General features: G+C 37.3%; 1 protein-coding gene across 1 annotated transcript in view; it reads right to left on the bottom strand.

Annotated features, from left to right (window-relative positions):
• Positions 1-13842, bottom strand: part of TNIK (TRAF2 and NCK interacting kinase) — a 669757-nt gene that overhangs the window by 199485 nt on the left and 456430 nt on the right. Inside the window, exons 5-7 of the mRNA XM_007946612.2 lie at positions 12131-12241; positions 7553-7643; positions 5625-5755 (exon numbers count right to left, since the gene is read on the bottom strand). Coding sequence (XP_007944803.1) covers positions 5625-5755; positions 7553-7643; positions 12131-12241 — 333 coding nt within the window. The remainder of the gene's footprint in view (positions 1-5624; positions 5756-7552; positions 7644-12130; positions 12242-13842) is intronic.

The following is a 13842-nucleotide window of genomic DNA, read 5'->3' as shown; positions in this document are numbered from 1 at the left end:
CCCATAATTCATCTGGCTCTCGGTCATTGGTGTTCAATGCATCAAATCTATTCTTTAGATGATCTCTAAATTCAGGAGGGATATATTCAAGATCATAATTTGGCTCTCGTGGACTTGTTTTAATTGCAAACCTTATTAACTGACATAAACTCACTTTATTATTACCCTTTTTAATAAAGGCATTAAAAAAGAAAAAAAAAACAAAACACAAACTCACTGCTGTTGAGTCATTTCTGATTCATAGTGACCCCTCCTTGGGTTTCTGAGCCGGTATCTCCAGTAGCATAGTGCCTAAGGCACTTGACTGCTAACCAGAAGGCTGGCAGTTCAAACCCACCAGCCACTCCTGGGAAGGAAGATTGGGCAATCTACTTCTGTAGTGATACTGCCTCGGAAACCTAAACCCCTAAAGGGGTCTCTATGAGTTGGGTCTGACTCGACAGCACGTAACAACAACAACAACAACAACATCAGGAGTAGCTGGTGGGTTTCAACTGCCAGCCTTCTGGTTAGCAGTCAAATGCCTTAGGCACTACTCTACCAGAGCTAATAAACCACTTATTCCCATGATATAGAGGCTCAGAGAAGTTAAATTACTTCCCTGAGGTAATATAGCTGACAGGAGGCAAAGTCTACATTGTAAACCAGTCCCGCAGGAGTTCAAAAGCCTGGCCTCATTCACTATGCTATGTACTTACATACAATGTTATATCTAAGTGAACTAAGGTAGTGAGCTCAGGACTACTGAGAGTATCAAGGAAAAGTAGTTCTTAATAATCCCATTTCACACATAAAACAGAGAGTAGAAATCTTTAGTCCCTTGTCTACCTACATTTGTTGTCTATCTACATTTGTAATCTGACCAGAGATAATGTTCAAAGAATAACTTATTCTCTTCAACTGGGAATCAACATATTGCCTAGAGGCTGCACTGGCTGTGGCTGACTCAGGAATTCTGTACTAGGTGGATGTCAATGTGAAGCCAGAAGAAATACCTTGGGTAGAGTTCCAGTTTCCCACTGGTGATAAGATGGTATCTGCAGTATACCTTCTTTCTGACCAAATAAGAATAAGACCTTTGTTTTAAGGGGAGCTCTGGTGGTGTAGTGCCTAAGGCATTAGACTGCTAACCAGAAGCTCCAGCCACTCCTCCAGCCACTCCTTGGAAGGAAGGCTGGGCAATCTTGGGCAATCTACTTCTGAAGTGATACTGCCTCGGAAACCCAAGGAGGGGTCGCTATGAGTTGGAGTTGACTGCACAGCAGTGGGTTGTTTGTTTTAAGATTACTAGACAGAGGCCAGAGCTTATTTTAAATGTAGATGAACCATTCTGTAATCTGTATATTGTTCATCTTGCATTGCAGTAGGTAGGACATTATTATATTCAAAATAATATTCAACCTCAGCACAGATAGGAGCTGAGAACAGTAATCTGGGGTGTGTGAGATGAATATGTCAATTCACTGTGCTTCTCTTACTTTACCAGTTTAATGTAAAAGCCATGTCTGTTTATGACAAAAATTAGAACAGGACAGAAAGACAAATGAAATGAAATTTTTGTGTTCCCCATTACATCTACCACATACCCTATTCAGAGGTAAGCACTGTTAAGTTTTTTTAGATTTCCCATGCCGTGTACATATGTATATATGTATGTGTGGATATATGCATATATATGTATTATGTATATATGTACATAGCGTTGGCTGCTAACTAAAGGTTGGCAGATGGAACCCACCAGGCACTCCATGGAAGAAAGAAAGATGTGGCAATCTGTAAAGCAGGCCAGGAAACCTGATGGTGCAGTTCTATACTGTTCTATAGGGTTACTATGAGTTAGAATTGACTCAAAATTGGATCCTTTTTGAAGAAAAAAAAAAAAAGAGTAAGGGGAAAAGAGAGGGAAGAGTAAGACTATACAGTGTGAAATATACCACAAACTGTTTTTTGCGCCTAACACTCTATATTGGGATCTGTCCATATCCCATATATACACACTTCCTCATTGTTTAAATAGCTGCATAGTATTCCATTGTACAGGCACTCTAGTTTTTAATTAACCAACTTCTTACTGATGGGCATGGAGACCATGGAGAAATTTCTTTACTGGGTGGTTCTGTTAAAGCAATGAATACACAGGAGTATAAAATACTTGACAAATCCCATCTAACTGAAATGAAATTCAAAGTAAGTTTGAAAAATAACAATTTAAACAGCCCTGGAATTTTTAACCATTTTATTAATTTCAAATCTTTCAAATGCATATTATTTAATGGGAAAGCTTTCATTATTGCCCTACATACTTATCAGGGAAATGAAACCTTTCCTTTCACTTGAAGTGTTTTGACAGAATTTCTGAAAACAAGAAAGGAAGGGCCTCTAGGGGAAAGTGAACATACCAGGCAAATGAGATTCTGGAGCTCCTCCTTAGAAGAGGGTTTATTTTCAGTCTCTTACTTACTGCACCCAGTAGATATCAGACCAAACCAGAACACAGTAAAAACGAGGAGGTCCTCAGATTACTTTTCTACAAAGGCTCTTATTTTACTGAATGACTTTAGTTCTTCTTTTCAATTAATTCATTGCAGGTTTTTTTTAAACATTATTAATTGATTACAGTTTTTAAAAATACTGAGGCAAATCATATAATAAAAGCATTAGTAATAATCAGTACTTAATAAATCAAGTAATAAAAATCAAACTATACTCCTGCATCTTTTGCATTTGGTCTTTATTTTAAAGGAAGGGCTTTTGTTAGAGGAACCTTAACAAAGTCCAGTGGCTTTCAAGGCATCTTTTATTCTAAACATGTCCTCTAGGTTGAAAGTGTCTGTAACACATGAGAATCCAACAGTGTGACAATGGTGTGCGAGGCTGGAATACGTGGCCAGGTCAGATGGCCACATACACAAAGTGACAGCTCTTTGAGCTTTGATGGGGTAAGCAAATGAGCTCTCTAGTTGAACACTGCAGTGTGGCTAACTCCTTACACCTCATTAGGTACTCAATGAATGTGTGCTAAATGGATGAACAAAATTTAAAAAATGAAGGTATTCTCAAGTTGTGGTGACAGATCACATACATCCCTAACAATCTGGAACAATAACAAAAAAGTATTAGACATAGTATGTCAAGAAAAAAAAGGAGCTCTGGTGGTGAAGTGCCTGAAGCATTTGACTGGTAACAGAAGGCTGGCTAGTTCAAACCAGCCACTCCTTGGAAGGAAGGTTGGGCAATCTACTACCTTACAGATACCAGCCTCAGAACTATGAGTTGGATCTGACTTGATAGCAGTGAGGTTTTTTTTTTTTTTCGGTCAAGAAAAAAATAGAAAGATTAAAAAATAATTTCCTATCTGATCCACAAGTTGCAAAGTATATAAAATGACTCTTCAAAGAACCTCTAAACCTTCCTTTCTGCCCTGTCTTCCTTGTTTACCCTTTTGTGATGCTCTTTCTTTTACCCATAACCAATAACCAGTGAAGCTGATACTCTTGCCACAATTTCTTCCTCCCTTGTAACCTGTACTCATGACAAGACCTGATAAAGTAGTTCACACTGAAGTGTAAATGATTGATATAGTTTAATCTGTTTCTCCCCCAGCAGGCTTTTTAGTTTTTAATAAAAGAGACAGAAATTAATGCAAGTTTTAATTTCTCAAGATAATTTCAGAGTCAGGTGGACCTCTGGTACCTCTGAAATCACACTGTTTACCTTGATACCAACTGTGGCTACTCATACACTGGGCTGTGTTCACTACCTAACTGCTCTCCAAAATGTTTTCCCTGATCCTAAACTCTATTCCTTAGCCATAATCTGAGGAAGCAGGACCAAACTATTCAACTCAGAGCTTGGGCTTTGCCAAAAGGAAGTTCTCTTTTACTTGAATGGAAACAAGTAAATTCTAGTGATCTCCCTCATGCCAAAGAGCCAAATTCCCATACATAACATGGCTAGTCAAAACATATGAAAGGTTAATGTCAGGGTCAAAAGTCTGAAATGCTCTGATTCCTCTTGGTATGTTACAAAGTAGTCTAAAATATCTGTGGCCCACTTATTGACTAGTTAGCACTTGTTAAGAACAACAACAGGTTGAAGAACTGTTTATAGCCAATTATGATACACATATCTGGCCTGGGACCTATATCTTGTAGTAGTTCCTCTGGAGGGATTCTCAAATTAAATTATTTAAATGTGCTTATCATCAGCAGTTTAAATAAATGACATTTATTTTGGCAGGAGATTAATTTTTAACTTGGCAGCTGTTTTCAGACAGACTGTTGTCAGGTAATTACTGCGACTAACTTTGAAGGAAGGAGAAAATTTACAGGAGATTGTTTTCTTTATTCTTTTCAGACATTCACGCTTGCATTTTCCCAAAGAGGCAAACAATTTTGTCCATGCCGGGAGACACTGGGTCTCAAAGACACTGCAATGTTTGCATCTTTGTGACCTGATTTCAATAATAACTGCACATTATTCTTATTTTGCTTTTTCATGTGGAAAATTAAAAATGTTCTTTTAAAGAGGAATTCTTCAAATACACTCTTCAGAGACAGGGTTTTTGTTGTTGTTGTTGTTGTTGTTGAGCTGGAAGTTTTATCAGAGAGCATTATAAAGGAGATATTGGGAGAACTAACCGGGTGTGGTCTTGCAAAGACCTCAGTCCTCAGTTTCTTCATGTACAAGATGAGGGTACTTAGAGATGATTGCTCAAGTCTTTTAAGGAAAAGTTCATGCATCTGGTAAACCAACTAGGTAGTATCAAGTTTTTCCCAAGATTGTCTTGTGATCTACACCAAGCCCACAGGGGAGTGTCTCAATTCATGGTCTGAAAATCACAGCAACTAGATCCTGTGTGCTCCCAATTTTATTGTCTTGACAATTAGGCTCAACAGTATCATCTCACACTGTAGCTGTTGACAAGGTAGTAACTTTGAAACACGTCTGATGACTGACATATGGAAAAGAGGAGAGCTACTTGGAGAAGGGGGAAACTTTTACTCTCTACTTAAACATCGGTTTGAATTTACTATCAAATTTTCAGATAATGTTATAAAGTAACAAGCCACAAATCAAATTTCCAAAAAAAAACAAAAACAAAAACAAAAACATTTTAACATGGTACTGAAATACCACAGAGTAGCTAGCAACATTCCACTTGGTTCTCTCTTGCTGACGAGAAATCCCAGGAATCACTTTGAACAACACAGACATTAGTAAGTCTGATTATTTATTCTTAATCAGAAGAAGGTGACCCAAGACAACAAGTTCACACCTTGGGTTCCATTAACAAAATATCTATCAAAATATATACTTTGCCCAAACCTAAACTGTAACCAAAATGGAAATATATTTTTCAATAATAAGAAGTAAGAGTAAATCCAAAAGAATAGAAAAAAATGGTTTAAAGATTTTTAACAAATACACAATCAGATGTGATGGGTGAATTCATTAAAAAGATTCTCATCTGGATGTTTATAATTTTAAATTCAGATAATGTTTTTCGGTCCTCTCTTTAGATTATATAAATCATAAACCCAAAAGCAGATGGGAATTCTCTCAGTGCAAGTCTCAGGGTGAGATGTAAGCCATGGTTTTGAAAACAAATGAAGAAATCATACCTTGAAGTCATATGTGGCATCTGGATTTTCATCACAAGCTATAACTTCTGGAGCCATCCAGTAGGGAGTCCCGATGAAGGTATTCCTTCTTCCCACTGTTCGATCTAGCTGGGCACTGACTCCAAAGTCCACTATTTAAGAGAAGATAAATGAATAATGTCTATGATCTTAGGTTTCATGTGGTGATAAGATGAATTCATATTTTTAAATTACATGTATAAATGGATGAAATGTATTGATAAGGAAAGCACAGTGTGGTATACTTGGGTACACTCATGCTCTATGGGAACCAAAAAATAGTTATTAAATAAAAGGCAAGCTTGGTTGCAACCAAACCTAAACCCATTGCTGTTGAGTAGATTCTGACTAATGGTGACCATGTGTGTTACAGAATATAAATGTTCCATAGGGTTTTCTTGGCTGTAATATTCATGGAAGAAAGTAGATTACCAGAGCTTTCTTCTAAGGTCTTCTTACCAGACCCTTAAGTTACCAGTTGAGTGGAAACAATTTGCAGAAAGGACAGTAATTAATACCAAGAGTTAAGAGCTCTGATTCTGGAGTCAGACAGCCAAAGAGTGCATCCTATTTCTGCCACTTACTAGTGATGCAACCTAGGGTTAACAGATTAACCTCTTTGAGCTTTGGTTTCCCAATCTGTAAAATAAGGAGGAAGATATCTCCATAGACCTGCCCTAGTATTTAAGTGAGGTAATGTATGTAAAAATGTATGGTACAGGGCCTAGAATACAAGACAGTTTCCACAAATAACACAAGTAGTGAATGAATGGGAGCTCTGGTGGCATAGTGCCTAAAGCACTTGACTGCTAACCAGAATGCTGGCAGTTCAAACCCACCAGCCACTTCTCAGAAGGAAGGTTGGGCAATCTACTTCCGTAGTGATAATGCCTCGGAAACCCAAGGAGGGGTCACTATGAGTTGGGTCCGACTCAAAAGCACATGACAACAACAACCGTGAATGAATATTCTGAGGACAACTCACTGAGCAGGCACATATGTACTTGCTTAGTCTACATAATGTATAATTCTGGATATGTTTTTTTTTTTTTTTTTAAATTCATGAGACAAAGTTTATCACCCCAAATGCTAAGTCAAAATGGAAATATATACTAACAAAAAGGCGAGAAACAATGGGATATAAACATAGAGGGTATTTAAATCTCTTTGAAAATAAGTAGTCATTATGTACAATGATTCTTTTCTAGTTGACAAACTGCCTATCCTATAACTTTTCTTAAAGGCTTTGTCAATTTATGTTTGTATATATATATGCCAAACAGGCAAATAAATGCATGTGGGAATTCTCTACTTCATCTCGACAATCCCAGAGCTGTTGTGGGAAGGACTCCAATGGACAACACCAAAGGAAAGGACTCCCTCACTGATGACTCTGGAAGACTAAGACAAGATAACCAGTATGCAATGAAAGGGAAAAGCTGAGCATCCATTTGCAGAGGTGTCCTAGTTAATAAGAAAATCAATATAAATGTAACTTAAAATGTAGGAGAATGAAGCAGGAACTAGTTATTCTGAAATATGTTGAACTGTGGATACTTTCAACCAAAAAAAAAAAGTATCAGATTTCATGAATGTCCTATTGTAGCTACAAGCATCCAAACCACCTAGAAAAGAGACCATTTCAGTCATGTGTAATCAAAATGGTCTGTACCAAAGAAAAACTGAGATTATTTTTGTACACTGATTAAGCACATGCCCCATACCAACTCACTCTTAATGCTTTTAAAAATGTTAAATGGACAAATATTTTCATTTCCACTCTTAACACAATGATCTTTACATTCAGTGACATATTTATGTTCATTACAAAATAATGAAACAAAAACAATGTTGTTGAACTAGTCCTACCAACTCCTGCAATTCCCAGGCTCGCTACGCTCTGTTCTCACCTAGTTTAACTTCTGCGTTTTCAGTCAGCAGGACATTCTGCCCTTTGATATCTCTATGAATCACTTTATGCTGGTGCAGATGACTCAGCCCCTGCAGTGGTGGAGAGTTGAGAATGGTTAATAGGAATGTAAGCCAAAGCACAAATACATTATTTTGGACACTAATGACTCCCAGTCACCCTACCCCACGCTCAACCCCACCCCAGCCGGAAAAAAAAATACATTTAACTTACCCAGAGATACTTTCAGAAATATATTCACATCTTTCATGTGTTAACAGTGCTATTCTAAACCACAGACTACTGGTCAATATGAGCTGAACTACATAGGAAGTTCTTGCTATGCCTGCACATCAGATCTGACCTCAGGTACCTCTGAACCGCACAGAGACATGGTTTAATACACACAACTTTCATCTAACACTGATGACACTAAAAGTTGAAGGCTGCTTATTTCTGTGAGTTCCTAACAGGAGTATCTGTAATGACTGTACAGAAAAGTAACTGTTATTATTTAAGTGAACCCAACCCCCACCTTTTTGGGGGCAATATTTGAACTTATAAATTAAATAATATTACCTCGGTTCAACCATTTTAATTAAGCATAATAAAATGTTTTTCAAATCAGTCAAGAAATTTCCCACTGGCTCTCACCAAAGTCATTCATATTAAAAAAGGAAAATAATTTCTATTTCTTTCATTGGCCATTATCACTATCAACTATTACCTGTGGTTTTGTATTCATTATATGAGACAGCTGTTTGGTGACAGGAGCTCTGGTGGCGCAGTGCCTAAGGCATTTGACTGCTAACCAAAAGGCTGGTGGTCCAAACCCACCAGCCACTCTTCAGAAGGAAAGTTGGGCAGTCTACTTCTGTAGTGACACTGCCTCAGAAACCCAAGGAGGGGTCACTATGAGTCAGATCCAACTCCATGGCAGTGGTTGTGTTACAGTTGTGTTTGGTGATACACAAACTTGATTGTGTAGCATTGCTCAACAGATTACTTTGATTTTGGAGTCTTTCTGATATGAGTTCTACAAGCTAGAGACTTATCTTAAGGTGGTCACATGTTTCTCAGAGAAGTAATAATCTAAAAAAACCTAAAACTCGAATCTTAGTGCAAATGATGACAATGTAAGCACTACTAATTCAAGGTATCAAGTACACAAGTCTTGTCATCTTATTATTTGTGTTTTCAGTTTTCTCCACAACAAAAGCAGGGCATAAAAGGTGAAGGTGATACAAGAACAAAATTAATTTTCTGAATTTTCTTGTTGCAGAAATTCAGCACGAGACATCCAAAAAGTTCCATGTATACATTAGGGATGCAAGTAAATATTAACAAGGTGATAGGACAGTTTGAGACACTTGTTTGGGTCTTAAAATACTCTTTCTTATTTAGTCAGTTTGTCTCAAGGCAGCTATCAAACTGATTTACATGTATGGTTTTCACAGCATATAAACACCTTATAAATCTTTAAGAGAAGGGATTGAAGACCTCTTTCCTCCTTCACCACTGAAGTAATTAGAAGCAGATACAAGAGCATGTAAGAGGCACAGGTTCCATTTGATGAGCTCAAACAGTGCACAGAGGGAGATTCCTGAAATTTCTCATGGCCACAGACCAAATGTCCCTTTCAGTGAGTCCCCTTATCTCAATCACTACTTTCATTTGGGTGAATGTATTAAAGGAAGAGACCACTGTGTTCACACATTTTAAAGGTCCCAGGCAGTGCACAGGAGCTCTGGTGGCATAGTGCCTAAGGCATGTGACTGCTCACCAGAAGGCTGGCAGTTCCAACCCATCAGCTACTCCTTGGAAGGAAGATTAGGCAATCTACTTCCATAGTGATACTGCTTCGGAAACCCAAGGCAGGGGTTGCTGAATCAGATCTGACTCAATGGCAATGAGTTTGGTTTTTTTCTTTTTTTTTAGTTGGTGCACATGGTTAACACATTTGGCTGCCAACTTTAATTGAGTCCACCCAGAGGGGCTTCAAAAGGAAGGGTTGGTGATCCACTTCTGAAAAATCAGCCAATGAAGAGTTTATGGAGTACATCTCTTCTCTGACAACACATGAAGTCAACATGACTTGCAAACAATTTGTCAGCAAGTAGTCGATAACTGGTCATAGGATAAAACACCTCTGCTGTTTTCAGAACTCTGGGATCTAATGACTGATTCCTGTAGGTTTACCCAGCAGTACAGAAAGGCATATTGGGCTAAACTAGCCCTGGAGAACTGATAGATTCTTGGGCATTCTTGGGTGGTCTGGCTGTCTAAATAATCCATCATATACTTCTTGACTAGGCTGTTTTAGGAGCAATTTTTTTTTTTTTTTTTAATTGTGATTTGGGTGAAAGTTTACAGAGCAAATTCACTTTCCATACAGCAGTTCACATACACTTTGTCTCATGACATTAATTGCAATTTCCCACAATGCAACAGCTTCCCTCCCACTTCCTCACCATAGTTACCTCTTCCCTTGTCCTTCTCTCTGTGCACTCCTACCCCTGAACTGTCTTGTCTCCCTGTGTGTACACAGACTTTCTATTCTCCCATGATTGTTCTCTCCAAGGAGTGTATCTACCTACTGTAAATGTTCAACTCATATGCCTGTCTTTTGTTTGGCTGGAAGCCACAGGTGTGGGTTCAATTCCAGACCTGAAGGACAGCGAGGGGCCATAGTCTCAATGGTTCCATCAGGCTCTATCAGACCAGCAAACCTGGTCCCCCACCTCTCCTTTTTTTTTTAGGAGCAAAATTTTAACATTCAGAAATTCACACTAAGTTAATACAATGGTAAATCAAGACTTAGAGATCAATGTCCAATATGAAGGAGATCACTAGTCACAACTCCTTCTTTCCCCTCAGATTTTTTTTATGTTCTATTCAAGAAACCTTTTATCCTATTATCCTATGTTTTTTTTTTAAAAAAGCTCTTTTTCATACCTTTCACAGTTATATCTATGATCTATCTGTCTTTGATTTTTGAATGTTGTATAAAGTAGATGTCAAGTTTCACGCTTTCATATGGATACTCAATTGATGGAGTACCATTTATTGTTGAAAGAATCCTTTCCACACAGCAGCATTTCCTTTGTCATAAATTAGGTGCTCGTATGTCAACGGGTCTGTTCTATATTCTGTTGCATTGGATATTTTTTCCATTCTTGTGACAATGCCTCTGTGTCTTAGTGCCTTTACATTAAGTTGTAATATCTGGTATCATAGATCTTTCACTTTTGTGGCTCTTTTTCAGGATTACCTTGGTTATTCTTGCCCTTTATAATTTCATATAATTTTTTAAAAATCAGCTTGCCAATTTCCACAAATACACCTACTGGGATTTTGACTGGGAGTACAATTAAATTATGTATCAAATTGGGAAGAAATGATATCTTTATAATATTAAGTCTTTCCATCCATAAATATGGTATGTTGTTGTTGTTGTTGTTATGTGCCGTCGAGTCGGCCCCAACTCATAGCCCATCCCTTATTAAGCCTTAATTTCTCCAGTAATATTTTGTAGTTTTCAGTGTAGAAATCATTCACATCTTACAGTAAATTGGTTTCTAAGTATCTTATTTTTATGTGAAATGTTAATCATTTTAAAATTTCATTTTCTGTTTGTTATTTGATCTGGTTTGCATAAGATGAATAAACATCATATTTTTATGGGCCTTTTTCCTTCTTCCTTAACTTCCATTTATCCATTTACCCATTCATCCATCACCCATTCATCACTATTTCTCAATAGTATTCCTTGGACACACTGAAAAGCAGTTTTAACTTTTGTTCTCTTATACTAAGAAGACAGAGCTTATAAATAAGTAACAATTACAAGGTGGATCTATGCTACCGGAGCTCCTGTTTATATTAGTAGTGAGAAAAATTAAACTAGTGTGAAGGAATTAAGCTCAGCAACCATGGCACGAAGTAAAGCTTGATCAACAGGCAAAATCTTGCCCTGCTATTTTGGTTGACAGGGGTGGTTAAGTCTCAAACAAATTTTTTCTTTTTTTAAAGTAAAATCAGTTAAACTATGTATGTACTGGACTGGCTAAAGTCATATAATCCTTATAATCTGTATGTGGTAGAAAGGCATCATTACATTAGTTACAAGAAATTAGTCATAACTTTCACAAACAGGAAACTCAAAGGAGTGATCAAATATCTCAAAACAACTCATTTCTTAAGTGTAACCTTTCTTTATGATATAAAATAAGATTTTTAATTGAATATACCATTGGAAATGATTCCTTGTTCAGGGAATTCACTCAATTCTAACCCTACAAATAGAGGTACACATGACAGTCACAATCCTTTCCTCTAAAGAAATTCAGAATGGCTGAATATAAAAATATAAATTTCCATCTATTCAGAGGAGATCTCTACACCAACTCAACCATCATCATAACTCCCACTACTACACCACTGTTAGAAAAATCTTAAAAGAGATTTCCAAAGTTTATGAATTCCAATAGAAGGTTTAAAATATAGTTCAATAATTCCCAAAATATCCAGTGTTACCTCAAGACATTGGAAGGTAGTCCAGTCCCCACTTGTCACATACCCGTAAGATCTCCCTGCAGATGTACGCAATCCATTCCTCCTTCAACGTGTTACCTTTTGTGTTCTTGATCAGATCGGTGACAGAGCCAGCACCACAAAACTCCATCACCAACTGGAAAGGGAAGCAAACATACCATTATTAGAATGATATTTGCATAGCTTCCACTAGATTGGGTTAATAAAGCACATCGTTTCCCACTGGCTGCTTCGGAATGCCATTCCTACAAAGAAAAATTGATCATAAATCAGTATATTAAACATACACTTTTAACTTAATTTCCTACCAAAATGGTAGATAGGGGACTTTTTTTTTTTCCCCCTTAACATTTCCCACCTGAAAGCTTTGTTGGAGATTGAGGAAAATTTTCATATTCTAAATAAATTTTAAAATGGGGACTTAAGAGTAGCTCCAGTCATCGTTAAGAATATCTTTGTTTCTCCCCAGCACTCTAACTCACTTGTACAAAAATAGCTTCATCGTCTTGTCAGCAAGAGCTGTCGTTCTCAAAGCAGTCCCAAGTCAGGACAACAGAAATGCACACAGTTTGTGTTATTAGTTTGTAAGTGGCACTGTAAACTGTCAGAGAGAGGACTATCTGTTTTTAATTAACTTCAGAAAATGTTCCCAGGTGGTTGGGCACACCAAGTAAATTCAATAAACAATAAACCTTAATTTAGCACCTTTCATCCAAAAAGCTCTAAGCTCTCTATAAATATAAACTCATTACAATGTTCAGTAACTTTATAAAATAGGCAGAAAATAAGTATCTCCCTTACTTAATAAGAAAGTACAGAATACAAGAAGAAAAGCAATCTGTTTTATATCCATTTTCAGTTTTTGAAAAAATACATTCACTTTCATACTTTCTCCTTCTTCTTCAACACAAGTCCCCCACTTAGGCTTTTATATATGTATATTTTTCATTATACGAAAAGAATTAATAATATGAGAAGAATTCAGAATAACCAGAAACTAATGTATACTTTGACGGTAGCGAAAACTAAAACAATGTCTTAATGAAATCTCATGGATGGTTTTGGTTATGGCAAAATGTACATTCTCAACATCAGCACCAGATCACCACGTCTAAAAATTACCCCTTCAGGCTGCAAAATCTTCAGGGCAAAAATTATGTTCTCTTTCGCTGTATTTCTGGTACCTAGTACAACATTGAGCAGAAATAGAAACACAATAAAAACTCATGAAATGAATTTAATGAATAATGTTCTAATTTGTCTCCTTGTAATCACACAAAGAGCAGGGACACCTCCCATCTTTTCCAGAAGGGCCAAAAAAAGTTGAGAGAATTATATTTTTATAAGGAAAGTTACAAAATGACCACAATAGCCTATATTCCAACCTGGTAAGAATTTCAACCATGTAAGACAGCCAGGAAGCTAGCAAAGACCACAAAGCCATGTCATAGAGGACTCAGAAGTCAACTTAAAGAGGCTTCCGTTGGCTAAAGAGGGGGTTATTTGAGCATCAGTAAGAGTAACTTCAACATCTTCAAATATATTTATTATGTTTACGTTGTTGTTAGCTGCTGTCGAGTTGCCTTCCAATTCATAGTGACCCCACGCACAGCAGAACAAAACACTGCCCAATCCTGCGGCAGCTCCATGATCCTTGCTATACTTGAGCTCATTGTCGCAGCCACCTTGTCCATCCATCTCGTTGAAGGCCTTCTCCTCTTTCGTCGACCCTCCACC

The sequence above is a fragment of the Orycteropus afer genome, unplaced genomic scaffold (assembly GCF_000298275.1).
Source record: "Orycteropus afer afer isolate SDZICR_OR568_19922 unplaced genomic scaffold, OryAfe1.0 scaffold00168, whole genome shotgun sequence".
In the NCBI taxonomy this organism is placed as follows: domain Eukaryota; kingdom Metazoa; phylum Chordata; class Mammalia; order Tubulidentata; family Orycteropodidae; genus Orycteropus; species Orycteropus afer.
The sequence above is the reverse complement of the archived record's forward strand: the minus strand, read 5'-3'. Positions and strand labels throughout refer to the sequence as shown.